The 16,857-nt window shown below is 40.1% G+C and overlaps 1 protein-coding gene across 1 annotated transcript in view; it reads left to right on the top strand.

Moving 5' to 3' along the window:
• Positions 1–16,538, top strand: part of ccser2b (coiled-coil serine-rich protein 2b) — a 70,199-nt gene extending 53,661 nt beyond the window's left edge. The window contains exons 10-12 of the mRNA XM_057357838.1: positions 2,863–2,976; positions 5,084–5,123; positions 10,965–16,538. Coding sequence (XP_057213821.1) covers positions 2,863–2,976; positions 5,084–5,123; positions 10,965–11,672 — 862 coding nt within the window. The 3' untranslated portion in view covers positions 11,673–16,538. The remainder of the gene's footprint in view (positions 1–2,862; positions 2,977–5,083; positions 5,124–10,964) is intronic.
• The last annotated feature ends 319 nt before the right edge of the window (positions 16,539–16,857 follow it).

Here is a 16,857-nt window from a genome sequence, read left to right on the forward strand (position 1 = left end):
CCCGTACTTCACTCAAAAGCTGTGCATAAATCACGTGATATTTATCGTCGGTTTATCGCGACAGCCCTGGATTACTTTGTTGTTCTTCCTCATAGTCCTCTCCAGTGGAATGTCACTGCCGGCAAGAGTCTGAGGGTCACAGTGGGTCCGAGCTCCAGGACAAGAGCAATCAAACCCCATGGACACATAACGTGAGTATATTCCCAGAGAAAAGGATTTAGGCAGGTGATGGTCACCTTTATTGCTGATTCAAAAGAGTATATGTTTATCTTGCTGGACAGGTTTTCTTAAAGGCAAGCTATGTTTAGATATTGAGTTACATTCATCTTCATTACAGTAGTAGTGTACATATCAGACGGACAAGAGACCTCAAGACACGGATGTGTCTTGAGAAAGGCAGATGAATTTAAACCATTTTTACAAAAGAAGACCTGGCATGAAATGTGTCTTCTACTAATTTACCGACTTGTGGGGTGGACTCCTTTTATACGTACAAATGCATGCTTAAGCCCCCAAAGGAACAGAATAAATGAACATGCAGGTGGCTGCCCTAGAGATTGGAGGCCGACCTCGCGCTTAATCGCAGATGTACAGGTTGATAGACGCTTTTGTGTCTTCTGTTATTGAATTTATTCGCCCTCTCTTCAAATTTGAAACCGGGTATGCGAGGAGAGCGGTGAGCAGACACTTAACAGGAAAAAGAAAATTGCTGTTTCCGAGATTTACAGCCCCATGTCCGACCTCACCTGAAGAACAAAATAAAAATGGCGAGATGGAGTGAGGGTAGAGGTTATTATTATTCAGACAGACCCAGTGGCGGAAAGAGTTCAGATCAAAGACGAGGCAAAATGATTTTCCGTCGCTGCAACTGAACGGCCCAAAGCGGAGCAGGACTGACCGCGTGTCACTAATTGAATTTGCCTGTGTGTTTGTAGCCGAGTTGTCGCTGTCGACCTGTAAGCTCTGATCCTGTTCATGAGGATGTTTCATTTGCTCTTTTATACCCAGGGCATTCTATTTCAACATCTGCAGGCATATACAAAGACCTTCTTTACAGGGGCTTTGAAGAGGGTTTTGTTTGTGAAATGGGGCAAAAGAATATCATACGCATATGCTAACATTCACAGATCACACAACAGCATGCTAATGACTCTTTGGATAGCAAATTGTTGTTGACGGACAGATTTTTCAGACACTCTAATGTCGCAATTCCCCCGAAATGACCAAATTATTGGAACAATTTGTCCCAGGAACTTTTTTCCAAGGAACATTTTTCTACCCAGACCTGTTGCTGTCTGCGTTTCCATAGCGGTCTAAAGTACCGTGAAGATCTGGCAAATCAGTCCTGTGACGTAGGACTGCATGTGACGGCTCCTCCCAGTCCAGGAGTGGGGCGGTAATGTCGAACAAAGATGACATCACATAAAGCGACGGACACTCGTCATTTTTTTGTGCTACAATGCCCAGCTTGTATAACCGACTCAATATTTTAAGTATACCTTTTCATTGCGGGTCATCATTTCCAATTCCCTTAATAAAGCCTGGACCTCGTCGTCGGTTCATCTGTCGTATTTATTAGCTGAAACTACACGCACCGCAACAAACCTTTAAAAATGGTGGTTTGTTTTTACCGGAACACGATGCAGCATGTAGAGTCAATGTAACGAGGAAGGCGGGAAGAGAGCCGTGAGGGAACGGCGCGAGGCCGGTGACGCGAGTGATAATGAATGTCAGCTGCGCGTTGCACCGGTCTCGCATCTCTCACAGAGGAGCTCCGGAAGCATAAAAGGACGAGCGACAGGAGTGTACGACGAGAGAGGACCAGGCCTGGACATTGTGTTAAGTTTTATTTATGTTTGTGTGGCCGGCAGTCGACCGTGAGGTAGCTGTCGGCCCTTTACTTTCGTTTTGTTGTTTGTTTATTTGATTAAATATTGGTTTGAATGTTCGCCGGTTCCCGCCTCCTTCCTTCCTTACTTTGAACTGTATTACAGTCAACCAATGAAATCGTGAACTCAACCAATTAGCAGTATATACGACGACCAAACCCCACCCCCGAATCTTCCGGAACTCTGGAAAAGTACTCCCTCACAAACAGGGACTTTCTGGGGGGGAATATTTACCCGGAACTTTGTTTTGTCCCTGTTCCTGCAGTGGAAACACACCGAGCACTGCCCCAAAGTCCCGAGTTCCGGGGGAAAGTTCCCGTGGTGGAAACGCCCCATAATAAACTTGTTTGCATAGTTGGCTTCAGGAAACTGTTATGTCTGTGCATAAAAGTGCAGTACAAACTAAATAAAATAATGAATATTATATATTTTATAAATATAAAATTATATATTTATTAAATTTATTTTTTTGTCAGAAGTTTAGAAGCACCGGCACTGTTCGCCGCTGTACTGTACATCGCTGTAGATAAACAAAACCACAAACAAATGGGGTCAAAGTGTCAAATGGTACGAGAATATCTGTAGAATATCCAGCAGGAATGCACACAATTAACTTTTCCTGTAAACTTAATGAGACTGCATGACTTCAAAATCATAACTTGCATTTACAAATGAGTAATTTATGCATTAGGAACATTCAAAGCACTTACAGGAACATCCATCGGTTTTCACAGCAACCTGCCCAACTCCTGTATAGGTATATGCTGCTCTTTGCATTTAAAGTGCTCTCGTTGGAATGTTCCCACTTCAACTCTTTGTGCAATGTTGTGTTGAAACCATTTTAAGAGGTTGCCGTTAGTTGTTGCAACCCTAACGTCTTCCTGTATAGACCAGAGACAAGTAATGCTCTGCCCAGGCTGAATCTGGTGAAGGTTGGGTCTTGTTTGTGCCTTTGTATCTCTGTGTGTGTCAGGCTGTTTCTCTCTTTCCTCTATGCAGGGCATATTGTTTGCCCCTCTCCTTTCTTCTTGGCAACACCCACAGCGGGGGAGCGTGCGGCAATGTGCGCCACGCCACCACCGACAGAGTGAGTCTTTAACCATCTGACCAACCCATCCAGTCTGTGCACCAGCCCCAATGCTTGCTGCATGTCCGCCGACCTCCCCCTCATCCCCACATGCATGTCCACTGTCCAATCGTTGTACACTGCTGAATCAGTGCATTTTGAATTCACTGAATCTGAATGTCCAAGCAAATTCTCCTTCGTTTCGTTGGCCTCCGGCGTTTTACGTTTAGAGCGTGTTTCCACCTAGAGAGTCATTTTTGTTCAGCTGAGGAATGGAAATCATATGAACTGGATGGACTATTCCTTAAAATAAGTATTTAACACAAAATAAAAAATTCTGCAACCACTTTTTCATATGAAAGTGAGAATTAGTTCATAAGACCTCTGTGTTATTCGTCAAACCTTTCAATGTTCTACAATAGCTTTGTGTAAAAGGGAACCGAGGGAAAGTTAGAATATATTACAGCTCTCAAATCACATTTAGTAAAAAAAACAATTGCGCTGTGATTAATCCCTGTGTTGCCCTGTGTAGCTCAGTTGGTAGAGCATTGCGCTAACAACGCAAGGTTGTGAGTTCGAACCAAGGGAACACACGCTGATAAAAAAAGACTTGTATAGACTAAATGCACTGTAAGTCGCGTCTGCCAAATGCGTACATGTAAATGTAAATAATCATGACACACCGTAAAAACATAATATTTGATGTCAGTGATATCAAATCTGATGTGACACATTTTGTTCATATAATTTGAGAGTAATGGCCTCGTCAGATTACATGAATTCGGCCATATTTTGGCACGATTTGCATGTCGTGGGATACAGTAGAAATTCATAAAAGACATGGGGTGTCAGGACACAAGATTCAATCGTGTCGTCTCGTATAGTTTGTCAGTAGGGATGTAATGATTCACTCAGCTCACAATGCGATGCGATTCACGATTCTGATCTCACGATGCGATTTTATTCACAGTTTTTTTACAGAATGACTTGAGGCAAATTAAAAATGAACAACTGCCCTTTCATTATTTCTCTAGTGCTGCACATTTCTTTGTAAAATAAAAATATATTTTATGTCAAATAACAAAACGAAATTGTTTTTGTCAAGATATTTTTTAGGGGCTCTTTGCCTTTAATGGATAGGAATATATTGGATAGAGACAGGGGAGTGGGACCGACAAAGGACGGGGCCGCAAGTGCACTGGCACTACATGTTCACAGCCAAAATCACGTAATCTGACACAGCGAATATCGTAACAAAAAAATGATGTATTCTGGAGAAGCCAGACGATTTTCAGTTAATTATAATCTGCATTTTAGTCTGTTTCTCGAACAGCATTCTACAACGTTACAGTTTTTATTGCGGCGTGTTTTGTTATCTTTTGGACGATTAACATCTGCTACGCAAAAAAGTCATTCAGCTATGAGAAGTAGCTAAACAGTGACAGAGTGATGGTTTCTATGGGTGAACTGTTTTAAATTAGGTGTACTATTTTTACTTCATAAATCAACGCATAGATGAAAACTGCGAAATATAGATTTTATAGATTTTAGCTGTAGAGCACACCACCGAAGCTTCCTTTGTCCTTCTGTAAACTAATCTTCTACTAAAAAAAACGTCCTTCCACACAAGGCTTGTCAGTAAAAGAGCCTGTGAGCTGCAGTTAAGTCGTGATGACTGCTAATGCCATAAGATGGCAGCTGTATGAGACTGATAGGAAATGACGTTGGGAAAGAGAGCAGCTAGTTCATTACAGTACAGCTTTTGATCTGTCGCTGTGGGACCCCTCAGAGAATGAAGCCAACCCTCTGACTCCAGGACTCATGTGCTCACTCTTTCTCCGTGTTACTGCGTTCTGTGCGAACCTTGAGTCCAAGTTTCAGATGCTCTGATGAATGTAGACCTGAATGCTCGTGTCATGTGAGCAACGAGCCTTGATTACTGGCATGGCAGGATTGGCTTTTTACGTGACCTCGTATTATCATTGCAATAAAGTGGTTTGCCTGCATGTTGTGTCTGATAAAGCAACTTCCAGTTCTAATCCTGTCATCTTTTTGTGTGTGGATCCTTCATTGACTGTTCTTCTCTTGTTGTTTCTCTCTCTCTGCCTCTCCAAAACTCTGGCAAAAGGAGTGGAGCGTCTAGTGCACTACATCAGAGACACAGCGTGGTATAGTAATGCCTGTCTTTTCTTGAAAACCCCCTTTTCCCCTTGGTTTCTCTGAACAACACTGAATCAGAGAGCATGCAAACAAACAACTCTATAGCATACAGTTGTTTGTAAATGTTTTCATCTCCAGGACTTTCCTCGGAACCTCTCTTCATCTCTTTGACTGATCCCTATGCTTTTCTAAAAATTTTGAAAAGTTTACATTAAATGAATTAAGTTTTTAATGTTGTTTATAGGGTTATGTGGTGTTTTTAATGAGCTTTAAGTTAACCAAAAATGCAGTTTGAAACTGCCCCAGTTAATGACATCATAAACCTGCAACCAATCACATAAACTCATTTGACCTCCAGTTTGAGGCATAAATATGCAAAGATGGCGCATAGATTCGGGCTGAATCGATTGTTGCACTGCTGTGTCAGCTCTCAGTTTCACTTTCAGTTTTTAGTCCGCTGCAAATATGGCTTGACCCCCAAACAATTCTAACAAAAGGTTTCTCAGTGGTTTACAGTAGTATCAGATGTACTTAAAAACATACTAAAAGTTTACCAAAGTTTGACTCCAAGAAAGGCGCCATTTTCAAAATGGCAGCCACCAAGTCCTTAAAATGACAATTACTCCTTTGTATTCCTCCTAGACCATGAGTACTGGTGCCTGATACATGTTTTGGCCATGTAATGTTCTAATTAGCATATTTGCATGATAGATAAGTGATTACAAGTACAATTATATATTAAAGCAATTGGTTACAAGCATATTTATGCGAAAAAAAAGTACAATTTCCCTTAAGTAATTGCATATTTCTCCTTTCTCATGTCGTTTTGCCTAGTGTTGGTGGTTTCTGTGGTTCATAACCATTCTTTTGATTCCAATCAAGAATAAAGTCATTAGAACTGTGTGGTACTGTAAAATTAGTCAAAACAGGGCTGCCACGTGAAGGCTCAGTACCGCTAACCCCTTTTATTTTTTTGTTTTATTTTTTATATATATTTTATAATGCTTTTTTTTTTGCCTTTTTTAATTCTTTTTTAATACTTCTCTTATTTATACATATTTTTTCTTCAGTTGTTTCCTCTTATTCTGGTTTATTTTTTTACTTTTTTGCACCGTGACCTTCACTAGATTTACCATTAGTTGTCACACTCTTCCTCCCATAGAGGTTGATTATAGTGATTCTCACAATTCCCAACTTGACATGGTAGTCCAAATGCCTTGCTCGGCAGGCAGTTGTGTTCAGCAGGCAATTGTGCAATTACAGTGGATCATCTGCAGGAGGCTTTCTGGGGCAGCAGTCTTACTGGTCATAACTGGCAGGAACCGGTTGTACACCAGTTTCCATCCCCAATCCACTGTGTTCATGTCACCTTCCATTGCAATCCACTCCATGATCTGGAAGTAAACTCTTTGGCAGTGGTATCTGGTTGAGGACTCAGTTGGAGGCAGACATTCTGGGGTAACAAATGATTTGGCGGTAACGATTTTCTTGCTAAAAGGTTGTAGCGCAAAGAGGCAAGTGAATCAGTACTCTTTCCGCCAAACAACACTGCCATTGCCTTGGTCCCATGGTCCTCTATGACATTCCTTGCTTGATGTGGGAGCAGAAACACATTTGCACAGGACTGGATGGTTGATTCACCATTCACAAGTTTCTGGAATGCTGTCTGTTTGCCAACACTAAAAATGTGTGAAGTTGTATCACATCCTGTGAAGGTGTGAACAAACAGCAACTGGGAACACAAGTCACTACCCATCATCTCACTGATGTTGTACACTTTAGTAGCTTTGGACTTATCTGAACGAAAATAGAGGCCACTATTGTTCGTCCCAGCATAGTAGAGGAGAAGAATGAGTAAGTTTGTATCCTCCCCTATCAAGGTTGTGGGCTGATGTTCTGAGGCCTTGACTGCAGCTTTGACAATGTCCACGTCTGCATCACCTGATGCATTGATAACAGTGCAGCCCTTCTTCTCCAGCTCCTCGGTCATAGGATTGATAAGTCCTTGTTTGTTGCAAGATCTGGAAAGGAAATCATCCTTTCTTCCCACAAACTCGGTCTCTGCGTTGAAGTTAAAGATGGGGTGAGTGTTTTCACTACGTCTCTGATGCGTATTGTCTTTGATGGAAGGACCTTCGCTATAACCATCAAAAACGACTGTTGCGTTACCATAATGGCGTATGGTAAAGTCTGCATATGACTGTGCAATGGCACCGTAACTCTCTGTCTTTTTCCATGCCAAGCGGTGAACCAGGGAGCCACCGTCAAGGACATAACAACTCCAATTTAAGTTACTTTTGGGTGCAATAACTTTTACATTGAATGTCAAGTCTGTGTTTTAGCAAAAAAAGGGTATGTGTCCAAAAACACGTACTGAGTAGGAGTTACATGACATAGACTAAACCGTTTACATCTCTGGTTCACCCCAAACAATGATAAAACCTTACAATAATCTCACAAAATCATGTATTCCATAAGTATGTAATCATGTCAGTGCAATTTAGACAAGTCCAATGGATTCATAGACCCAGAAAACATGGGTAGACACCAAGATTACTTGGCTAGGTCAAATAATGAAGGAGTTAGGATATGTTAAGGGCTTCCTGTCCATCTTGGGGACCATCTTGAAAATGACACATTTCTAGTGGTCAAACTTTGGTAAACTTTTAGTATATGTTATTAAGGACACCTAATACTACAAAAAACAGCAGAGAAACCTTTTGTTTGAAATTTTTTGAGGAACATGATGTGCGATAAAGCTCAACAGTTTGTTCCTTTCACCTCGTTGCCATTTGAACACGTAATTCAGCCTGAAATTAAAAACTAAAGCTGCTATTGACTTCCTGGCTAGAGACAGCGACATTATTGTCATTGAAATAAATCTTCAGAACGCTCAGGGCTGGTTGCTGGAAGGGGGGTTGTTCTCATGTTAGGTCAGCTGAGACTTCGCCCCCATGGACAAACCTCTCTCTCACCCATTCTGAACCACGGACTGTGAAAAAACAGCTAAAGATTATATTTGAGGAGAGGTCTGGGCCTGGGCATTGACACAGAATGTGCAAGATAAGCTCGATCAATAAAACAAGCACACAGCATCTTCAAAATACTGCGTTGCACAGAGAATGGTGGAAACCATTAGGTGGTGCTATGGACCAACTAATGCTTCCTGATGAAGAAGAATCACACTAGAAGAAGCTGGAATCACACTATTCCACAGCATACACATATGTGAAATGCAAGAATGAACTTTTGCAGTGGGAATGTTTTCGTAATTCTGCCTTTGTGATGACGAATCAGCAACATCTTTTGTCAGTGGAATGAAGAAATCTTCTCAAATCGAGGCTTCTTACAAAGATGCCATTATCCCTTTAAAATAAATTACATGAAACCCTAAACTTGTCGTTTGTTTACAATAATTACCCTGCAGTTACGGTAGGTTGAGGGTCAGCGCTGGATTTGTGTAGCTCACACATGCACGTTTAAGGGTTTTTTTGCAGTACTTAGTTTATCCACAAGGTGGTAATCGTGCCCTAGGGATCAATTCACCTTAAGACCTGCTTAACTGTTCCTTACACACCCCTGCAGGCCAAGACAAGTATTGAAATTTTGTCGCAATGCAAATGCGTTGAATGCCTGAGTCAAATGCAGCATACTTTTTAATTTTTAGTTTCACGCAGGGCTGTTCAACTATTAATCACTTCAAGAATAAATGTATGTTTACATAACATATGTCTGTGAAGAAACAAATATGAATATGAATAAATGTTTCTATATAATTTAAATTATATATAAATATGAATATATCCTTGTTACTTACATATACATAAATACAGGAGAAAAAAATGAGAATGAGGAGTCGCGTCTGTTCTCTCAGCTCTTCTCTTAAAGGTCAGTTTATGGTTCTGCGTAGGTGCCTACGTACGTACAGGCGGAAGTACAGGTACGTACAGGCGGAAGTATGGTCCGTCCGTCCGCATGACACAATTTTCGTCATCAGAAGGTTCCGCGGTCGTCCGTGCAGCCCATTTTTTGAGACCGCGCGGACGTGCCGCGTACAACAGCGCATGCGCGGAAAAATGCCCTAGTCCACTACGGGTCAATACACACACAGAAAGTGTGCAGTGTGTCAAGAACAGTAAGCTTAGAAGCATATCCTTCTCCATACTGTTTGGTTGTTGTTCTTGTTGTCTTGCTGTTTGCATGGATTGTTTGCAATAGCTGAAACACTTCCTCAATCATTAATTTGCAGTGGGTCTGTAAATGACGCGACTCAGCGCTGCCCTCTGACGGTCTGGTAGAGCACACATACTCATTTGTATTGCGCATGTGTTGAACTTGGACGTCCGCGCTCAATCCGTGAGACGGACTCGGACGCGGAAAGTCAAGTATGCCCGCGGCTTTAGTGTTCATTTAACGGTGCGACTTCCCCGTCAAAATAAGAGTCCTTAACTCTTTAATACAAACAAAAAGCTAATTTTCTTAAGAACACATAGGAATCAATGTAACCATTTATAAAATGAGAAATAGTGACCAAAAAACAATCAACACAACTGTGTACACAATTTGTGTGTATCACACATGCAGATATTTCCTAAATATGTACATGTACAGTATGTGTACGTATATATGTTTACAAAATAAACATGCACAGTGCACAGACATATACTATTATGTAAACACAAACTTTTAATTCTGGATGCAATTAATCACGATTAATCGTTGAACAGCCTTAGTTTCATGTGAACACACATTTCTTTTAATTTACAGAAAAAGATGAAATTAAACCTGGAATATTGTCACTTTTTAAAAAGTGATTTGAAAATAAATCTGATCTTCGAATTTATTTTCAATAATTTTTTCACTTGTTAGGTCTGATTATCTGATATATTGTATCACAAGGCAAGTGTTTTGTCTGTGTACCACTAAAAGGTTGATTTACTATATATTAGTAACGATAGTAATTCATGGAAGAGGCTGAGCAAAAATATAAACTACATGCAATTATTAAATCTCCAAACCGATTGCCTGAATTTTTTCTTGCTGTCAAAATGGTCAGCATGTTACAGAAGCTCTCCATAGTTTATGTTGTATTCAACTACGAAATATTCCTTTATTAAGTCTTTGAACAGAGGCATAGGTCCATGCCAATCAAACAGCAGAGCTGTCTTCAAAGGCTCAGCTAACAATACCACCTCTGTACTTTGGCACTCCAGTGTCCTGCCCGACCACAGAGCCCTGCTTCCTTACAAATAATTAATTTTGAGAATGGGTTTGGTCCTCCATAAATATCATGTGCGCACAGACATTTCTTGTGATCCTGATACAGAATAATAAATTGCAGGCAAGAATGTCTTCATGTACTCCATTGGAAAAAAGATTTTATTTTACTTTGGATGTTTTACTTTGTGACAAGGCTACGCATGATTCTAGATTCCAGTCGTATGTTGTTATTTTGAATCACAGTCTAGTTTGTCAGTCTGAGTGTGTGCACTGCTTTGATAGTGACCTCACCACCTTACGTGTTGGCTCACATCATTGCTAATAAGTGCAGAGACACTGAGATTTTCCCCACTCCGCCAAGACGAGTCATACTCAAAGAGCTGTGAGAATCAAAGCCCTCCCAGACATCTTGTCATGTGTGAATGCTTCACTCTATCTTGCACAACTTTTTAGATTCATGTGAAATTGTGTCGGTTCTCGAAGTTTAAGAATAAAGTAGTATATTAATAGAATAGCATCTTATCAAAAAGAATACAGTGACTTTTTTATAATGCCTGACTTTGTTTACATGAATGCTTAAAATTAGACCAAACCTTTTTGATAATTCTTTCTTTTTTTCTTTCAAATAGCCTCAGATACTACAAGCTCCCAGATTCATACCCAACAAGCTCCACCCCAATGAAAGACTATCAAGTTCAGCCCCTACAGAGGCCCATTGTGACAATGTGGATGCCCAGTCTGGTCACCGCCCACTGACGCCCCAGTTCTGTTCTTCAAATCTACAGAGTCCCATGGCCGTTGAGTCTGCCCCAGTTTGTATTATTCCTGCTAATAGCACTACTGCCTTCCCATCTATAACATTGCAGAACTCTGATCCTGATGAGCTCAGCCTCATGAGCAGCGACCTTAAAATCAGTAAGTCAGCAAGCTCATCAGCTCCTAGCAACCCTTCCTGTAGGTTAGAGAAAGGTACCCAAAAACGTCCCTTGGCAAGAAGCAGTTTTCCAACCGTGCCACCACCCAACTACACTAAGAGAGCTACAACACCCATCAAGCCCCAGGAGGTACAACGGGTCAGCATGATGACAGGAGCCCTGGGTAGGCTGGGAAATACAGCTCTGTCCAGGACAAGACATCAACCAGCTCATAGACTACCATGCATAAACCCAGCGAGTCGAGCTCCGATGCATGCCACCGCTGCAGCACTGATATATACCCCGCAAAACCAAGGGTTTAGACAGTCTCAATCTCACAAGGATTCAGAGATCAGTTTGGCCCGACCCCGTGCATCCCTCCAGCCCAACCATTCCCGTCTTCCTAAACCAAAGACCCAATGACCGTCACCCACAATAAACCCCGGCCCCTTTTTTCCATCTCCACAGCTTCTGTAATTCTAGATAAGCTAAGCTTGGGACATACCAGAATGCAGCACGGCTGCATCTTAAGCCACGCTTGTAAGGTATCATTGATATTACAGTATTCTTTAAACATGATTGAGCATGCTGCTCTGTTTGATCTGCTGGGCTCTCCAGATAAATAATATACTCAAGGTCACACTCGAAGCTATGCACATTAGCCTTCAAATCAGGAATTCCGTTGGAGATGAAAGCTAAATAACGCTTCAAAATAATCGTGGTGTATAAATTCAATATATGTTAAATGCGTGAGTTCAAGATTCTCAAGTAATAATACATAATGATGAATCCCCAAGAACCGTGAATTGTGCAGGCAAATAGTTTGTAGAAATAGTGTTGTAGTTTCATATCCCTATCAATACACAAGCCTACCAATATAGATTTAGACTAACCTGATCAAATGAAGTCATGGTAAACTCAAATGCTTTTGTCTGTTATCTACTGTGTGTTAAACATGAAAAATGTTATCACTAGTTCTAAATCATGCACTTAATCTGAATTAGAGTGAAATGACCAATCTAGTCGAATTTGTGGACTTTCTGTCTTCCAAATGTGTATATTTTAGAGCAAAGTATTTCCTCTCTCGCTGTGCCCCATTTAAATACAGGTATCTAACTAAAGTACTATTACTTTGCATCAGATATTGCTCCTCTGAAGGAACGGGTCATTTATGTCATACTCTGTCTGGCAGATTTTCAGAGAAGTGTCTCGTCATATTGCTTTTCATTGTATCGTTTTGCTTGCCTTTGTTCCTTGCTGCTAGCGGAAGGATTGTGTCCTGCAGGCTCCCACCATGCAGTGTTCAAAATGCTAAGTGGAATTTAGCGAGAGATTGTGTTCCAAGAAGCCTTGAATAGAATGTAAAGTACAAAAAAGATAAAAAAACATGCAGGTGTGAAGAGCGTTGACCACATACGGTGAGGTAGTTGGAAGTGCTTGACCCAGTCCTGACAATTAAACTACCAAGTTGTACATGTTCTCGGAACAACTTATTAAAAAATCTGAGTTTGTGGATAGGTTGGCCAGTTTATCGGCTTGAACAATATTCCTTTCAACCGATCATAGGGTAGTTTTTGGGTTAGGACACTTTTTGTTCGATTATAGTGTTGTTTCTGGGCCAATATTGTACTCCGTCATAGGATGACATGTATTTGTTCATCAAAATATAACCACATGAAACAGTTACAAAATAATTCAAAAGCAGTACATGACCGAGTCACAGAACAAGGAGCTTGATAGCTTTTTATGTAAAGCCATAATAATATATCTTAAGGCCTTCTATAATGTCCAGGGCATATCTAACTATAATGTAAAGTGCAATACATACAGTAAGTGCTGCATATATTCTTGAGGCCCAGACTTTGGGTGTTTCTTCGTACGCTTAAAAATATATAACAAGCTTACGTTTCGCATGAATTCAACTTAAAAACAATGAATAGATGATAGTCATCATTGGCATACATTTCTATGCAATTCAAGATTTGGCACTCCATACCAGTTTGACTAGTGTGTTGAACTACTTTCAGAGTTAGATTCTGCTTTCAAAATGAAACCGTGATTATTTTTATTTCATAACTTTTTTTTAGCTCAGTTTGTTAAACAGCTCAGCAGACCAATGTTTCCTCCTTCCATCCATCCCCCACTTACGGTGAAAGGAAAAGGATAAACAAGAAATATTGCACACTTTTCTGTAATTCATTCATAAAGAAAAAAACTGCCCAGGCTTTGACATACCAGCTTCCTCCTTTCATTCCACTTCTATTCACATCAAGATTCGTCTCATTCGGCTGTCTTATTGCCTTCGCTTGCCGTACCAAACACCGCAGGACACAGTTAGTTCAGCCAGTGACTTATTTGCTTCGAATCCATCAGGCCCATCAGTCAACACTATCTCACCTCGCCTGGCAGCTCAAGTGTACCGCTGCGTCAACGCCTGCGAGTCAAACGGTTTATCTCTGCATGTTAGTCCACCTTATCATTTACATCTCAGAATTCCTTTTCCACTTCAAAATGCACCTAGATCTCCTCTAATGAGGCTGTCGAGATGACACCCACCTTGCATCAGATCCTGAGGACATTAAAAAGGATTTGATGATAATACGGTGGAAAGGAATCCAGGAGAATTTAGGAAACCATGGATAGGTTAGTCCCAAACCCTCAACCTAATTCCTAAATCCTCCTCAACATGCGCTCACCACAAAACGCTCCCATCACCACCTCTGCTTTCCACTCCTGTCCCCTGCAATTGCTGGAGAAAGTATATATTTGAGTGCGTTGACGTGACCTCTCTGATGGACCTGAGACGAGCGCTCTTTTGCTAAAGTGCTTTGGAGTGAAGATTATAGTCCCTGTTGATGGAGGATAGTATCGCTCTTACTGGAAGCCAAAGCCAATGCAGGCGTATCCTTCATTTAGTACTGACAAAGCAACATGGGACACTTTTGTAAATACATGTCATGAATATCAATTCTGTTTATATTTTACATCAAACTTTCTGCAACAGTTTTCAGACATATGTGACCCTGGACCACAAAACCAGTCATAAGTAGCTCAAATATATTTGTAGCAATAGCCAACAATACATTGTATGGGTGAAAATTATCGGTTTTTCTTTTATGCCAAAAACCATTAGGATATTAAGTAAATATCATTCCATTAAGATTCTTTTGTAAATTCCCTACCGTTAAATATATAGAAACTGTATTTTTGTGAGTGGATGAGGCAACAAAAATGGCTGGAAACACGGCAAACTTCGCTCGCTGCTGCCCGCTCTTTGGCAACTAGCCACTCAAGTTTGGCATCTATGTAAAGAGTAGAATGTCTGCTTTCAGGTTCATCTACTTTTCACAATGTCATTACAGCGGTAAGCCAATAGAGAGTGTTAAAAACAAACCTGTCTCTTCTTAGCAATGGCCTGCTACAGTGCCTCTGATGGACAACTTTAAAGGCGATTTTCTCAATATTTTGATTGTTTTGATTCAGTTTCCAGCTGATGTATAAATGTCAATTTAAGAATGACCCTTATGACCGTGTATTGACCCTGTGGTCCAGGATCACATATACTTTTTTTGGTTATACAAATTTCAAACACATCATATTTATCCAAACAAATGGATAGTCCGACTCCAAACGTAAGCCATTGGTCGAACCAATGTTACTACATAATGTCCGTCTTGTTATTCCATATGCCATCAAAAGAGTCAGAGAAATCGTTTGTTTTTTTAACGATCCCATTCACTCTTTGGTGTAGATATCACACTATGAAGAAGCCTTTATATTGTTTTATGAATTAAGGGGTTTTTATGTATATTTAAATATGCTTTGAAGATCATTCATGTATTTTGGGAGTACACTTTCAAAACAAAAGAAATTAAGCATTTCACGTGCAGTCTGATCAACTTCTGCTTTTCTGCAAACTCGATTTGCTTCCGCATCTTAGACTAGATTCATTTAGCTAGAATTGTACTAGCTCATACATTTGGGGCGCTATACAGTTTAGTTGGTTTCATGCTGTCTTTGGATTGCAGAAACGCAGTACTGACTGCTGAAGTTAGAATAGTGTAGGCAGAGGAGAGTCTTGAGTTTCCCGTATTAAAAATGCAGTACATTTTCAAATAACTACTGATCTCTCATGTGGAGAAATACAGGATTATCAATCCTAAAACAATCACTGCTGTGTTTTTGGTTTACTTGGTTATGCTACTATTTCATCCGGATGGTGCCATTGCCCAATCTGGCCATGTGTGAAAAATAAATCTTGAAAATTGATGGTAGTCTGCTGAAATGAAAATGTTATCGTTTGGCTTGTTAATAGAAACACGCACTCTTAAAAGTAAAGGTACTTAAAGGGTTCTTCACAGCGATGCCATAGAAGAACCATTTTTGGTTTCACAAAGAGCAATCTCTTTCTTACCTTTCATAAACCTTTTTTTGTGAAACAGAAAGGTTCTTCGGATGTTAAATGTTCTTTACGGAACCATTTAGACGAAAAAAGTTCTTCTATGGCATTGTGAAGCACCTTTATTTTTAGGAGTGCTGGTCAGTTCTAAGCACCAAAGGGTGAAAAGGGATGTAAATGATCAAGACCTTCTTACTCAAAATGTAATGGATGTACATGAAAATGAGAAAGTGATACACTACTGTCCTTAGAAGGGTGTGTGTTTTTTCTGAAGTAGAGACCAATGTCTATTATTTCACATTTATTTTACGTCTGTAAAACATTGATATAGCATTTGTGGTCTTACCATTGCTTTTAGGTGTTAAATAATATATGAATTACTTGAAAATGTGTGTCTGTAGCTATATACTTTCATGACACATTCATGTCTTAAGGTGGTCATATTAAACACTTGTTTATTGGTGAGATGGGGTTTTGGCCTGTGATGATTTGAAGCATGCAAACGTTAATGGCAAAAAATATCACTGTCTGTGTCATTATGTCTTCTTGTAGTATGAAATATTCATGCAGCAACATGTTACGACATAACTTTAATGCATTCATATGTTCTCAGCTCATGTTTTTATTGTACTTTGTTGTGTCCTTTGTACTGATTTATTTTGTGCTGAGTATGCACTGCTCTGTGGTGTGGAATTATAATAATTTATTTGATTATTTGCAAAAGTGTGTACAGTAAATATCACTGATGGAAAATCCCTTAATCAGATATGCACTTTAAATGTAAAGATGGGAAATAAGATGGTGATGTTCTCTTTTGCTTTAAGGTGGCCAAGTGTCCAAGAGTGCTAAATAAAGATACCACTTTAAAGACTTGAGTGTTCTATTATGTTGCCTTGAGTCCGAGTCTGAGTACCATCTACATGGGCTTCATTAGCTCTCCACAGCGCTGTGTTCATATCTCTCTGGGTGTTATTTTCCAATGTCTGGATATCAACTATTTTTGTCCTACCAATTTAAGAACATGTATGAGATGAGGTCTGCTGAGGGCAGTGGGACATACAACTATGGTGGACGGTGACAGAAGAGTAATAAATGGTATGGCAGTAGAAACATCTTACCAAGAGTGTGTAGTTGAGCCTGGGCCGTTGGAATGAACATCAATGCTTACACATAAATTCTTAAGTATAACGATATCTTATTGGTCTGTAC

The sequence above is a fragment of the Triplophysa rosa genome, linkage group LG18, assembly GCF_024868665.1.
Source record: "Triplophysa rosa linkage group LG18, Trosa_1v2, whole genome shotgun sequence".
Classification (NCBI taxonomy): Eukaryota; Metazoa; Chordata; class Actinopteri; order Cypriniformes; family Nemacheilidae; genus Triplophysa; species Triplophysa rosa.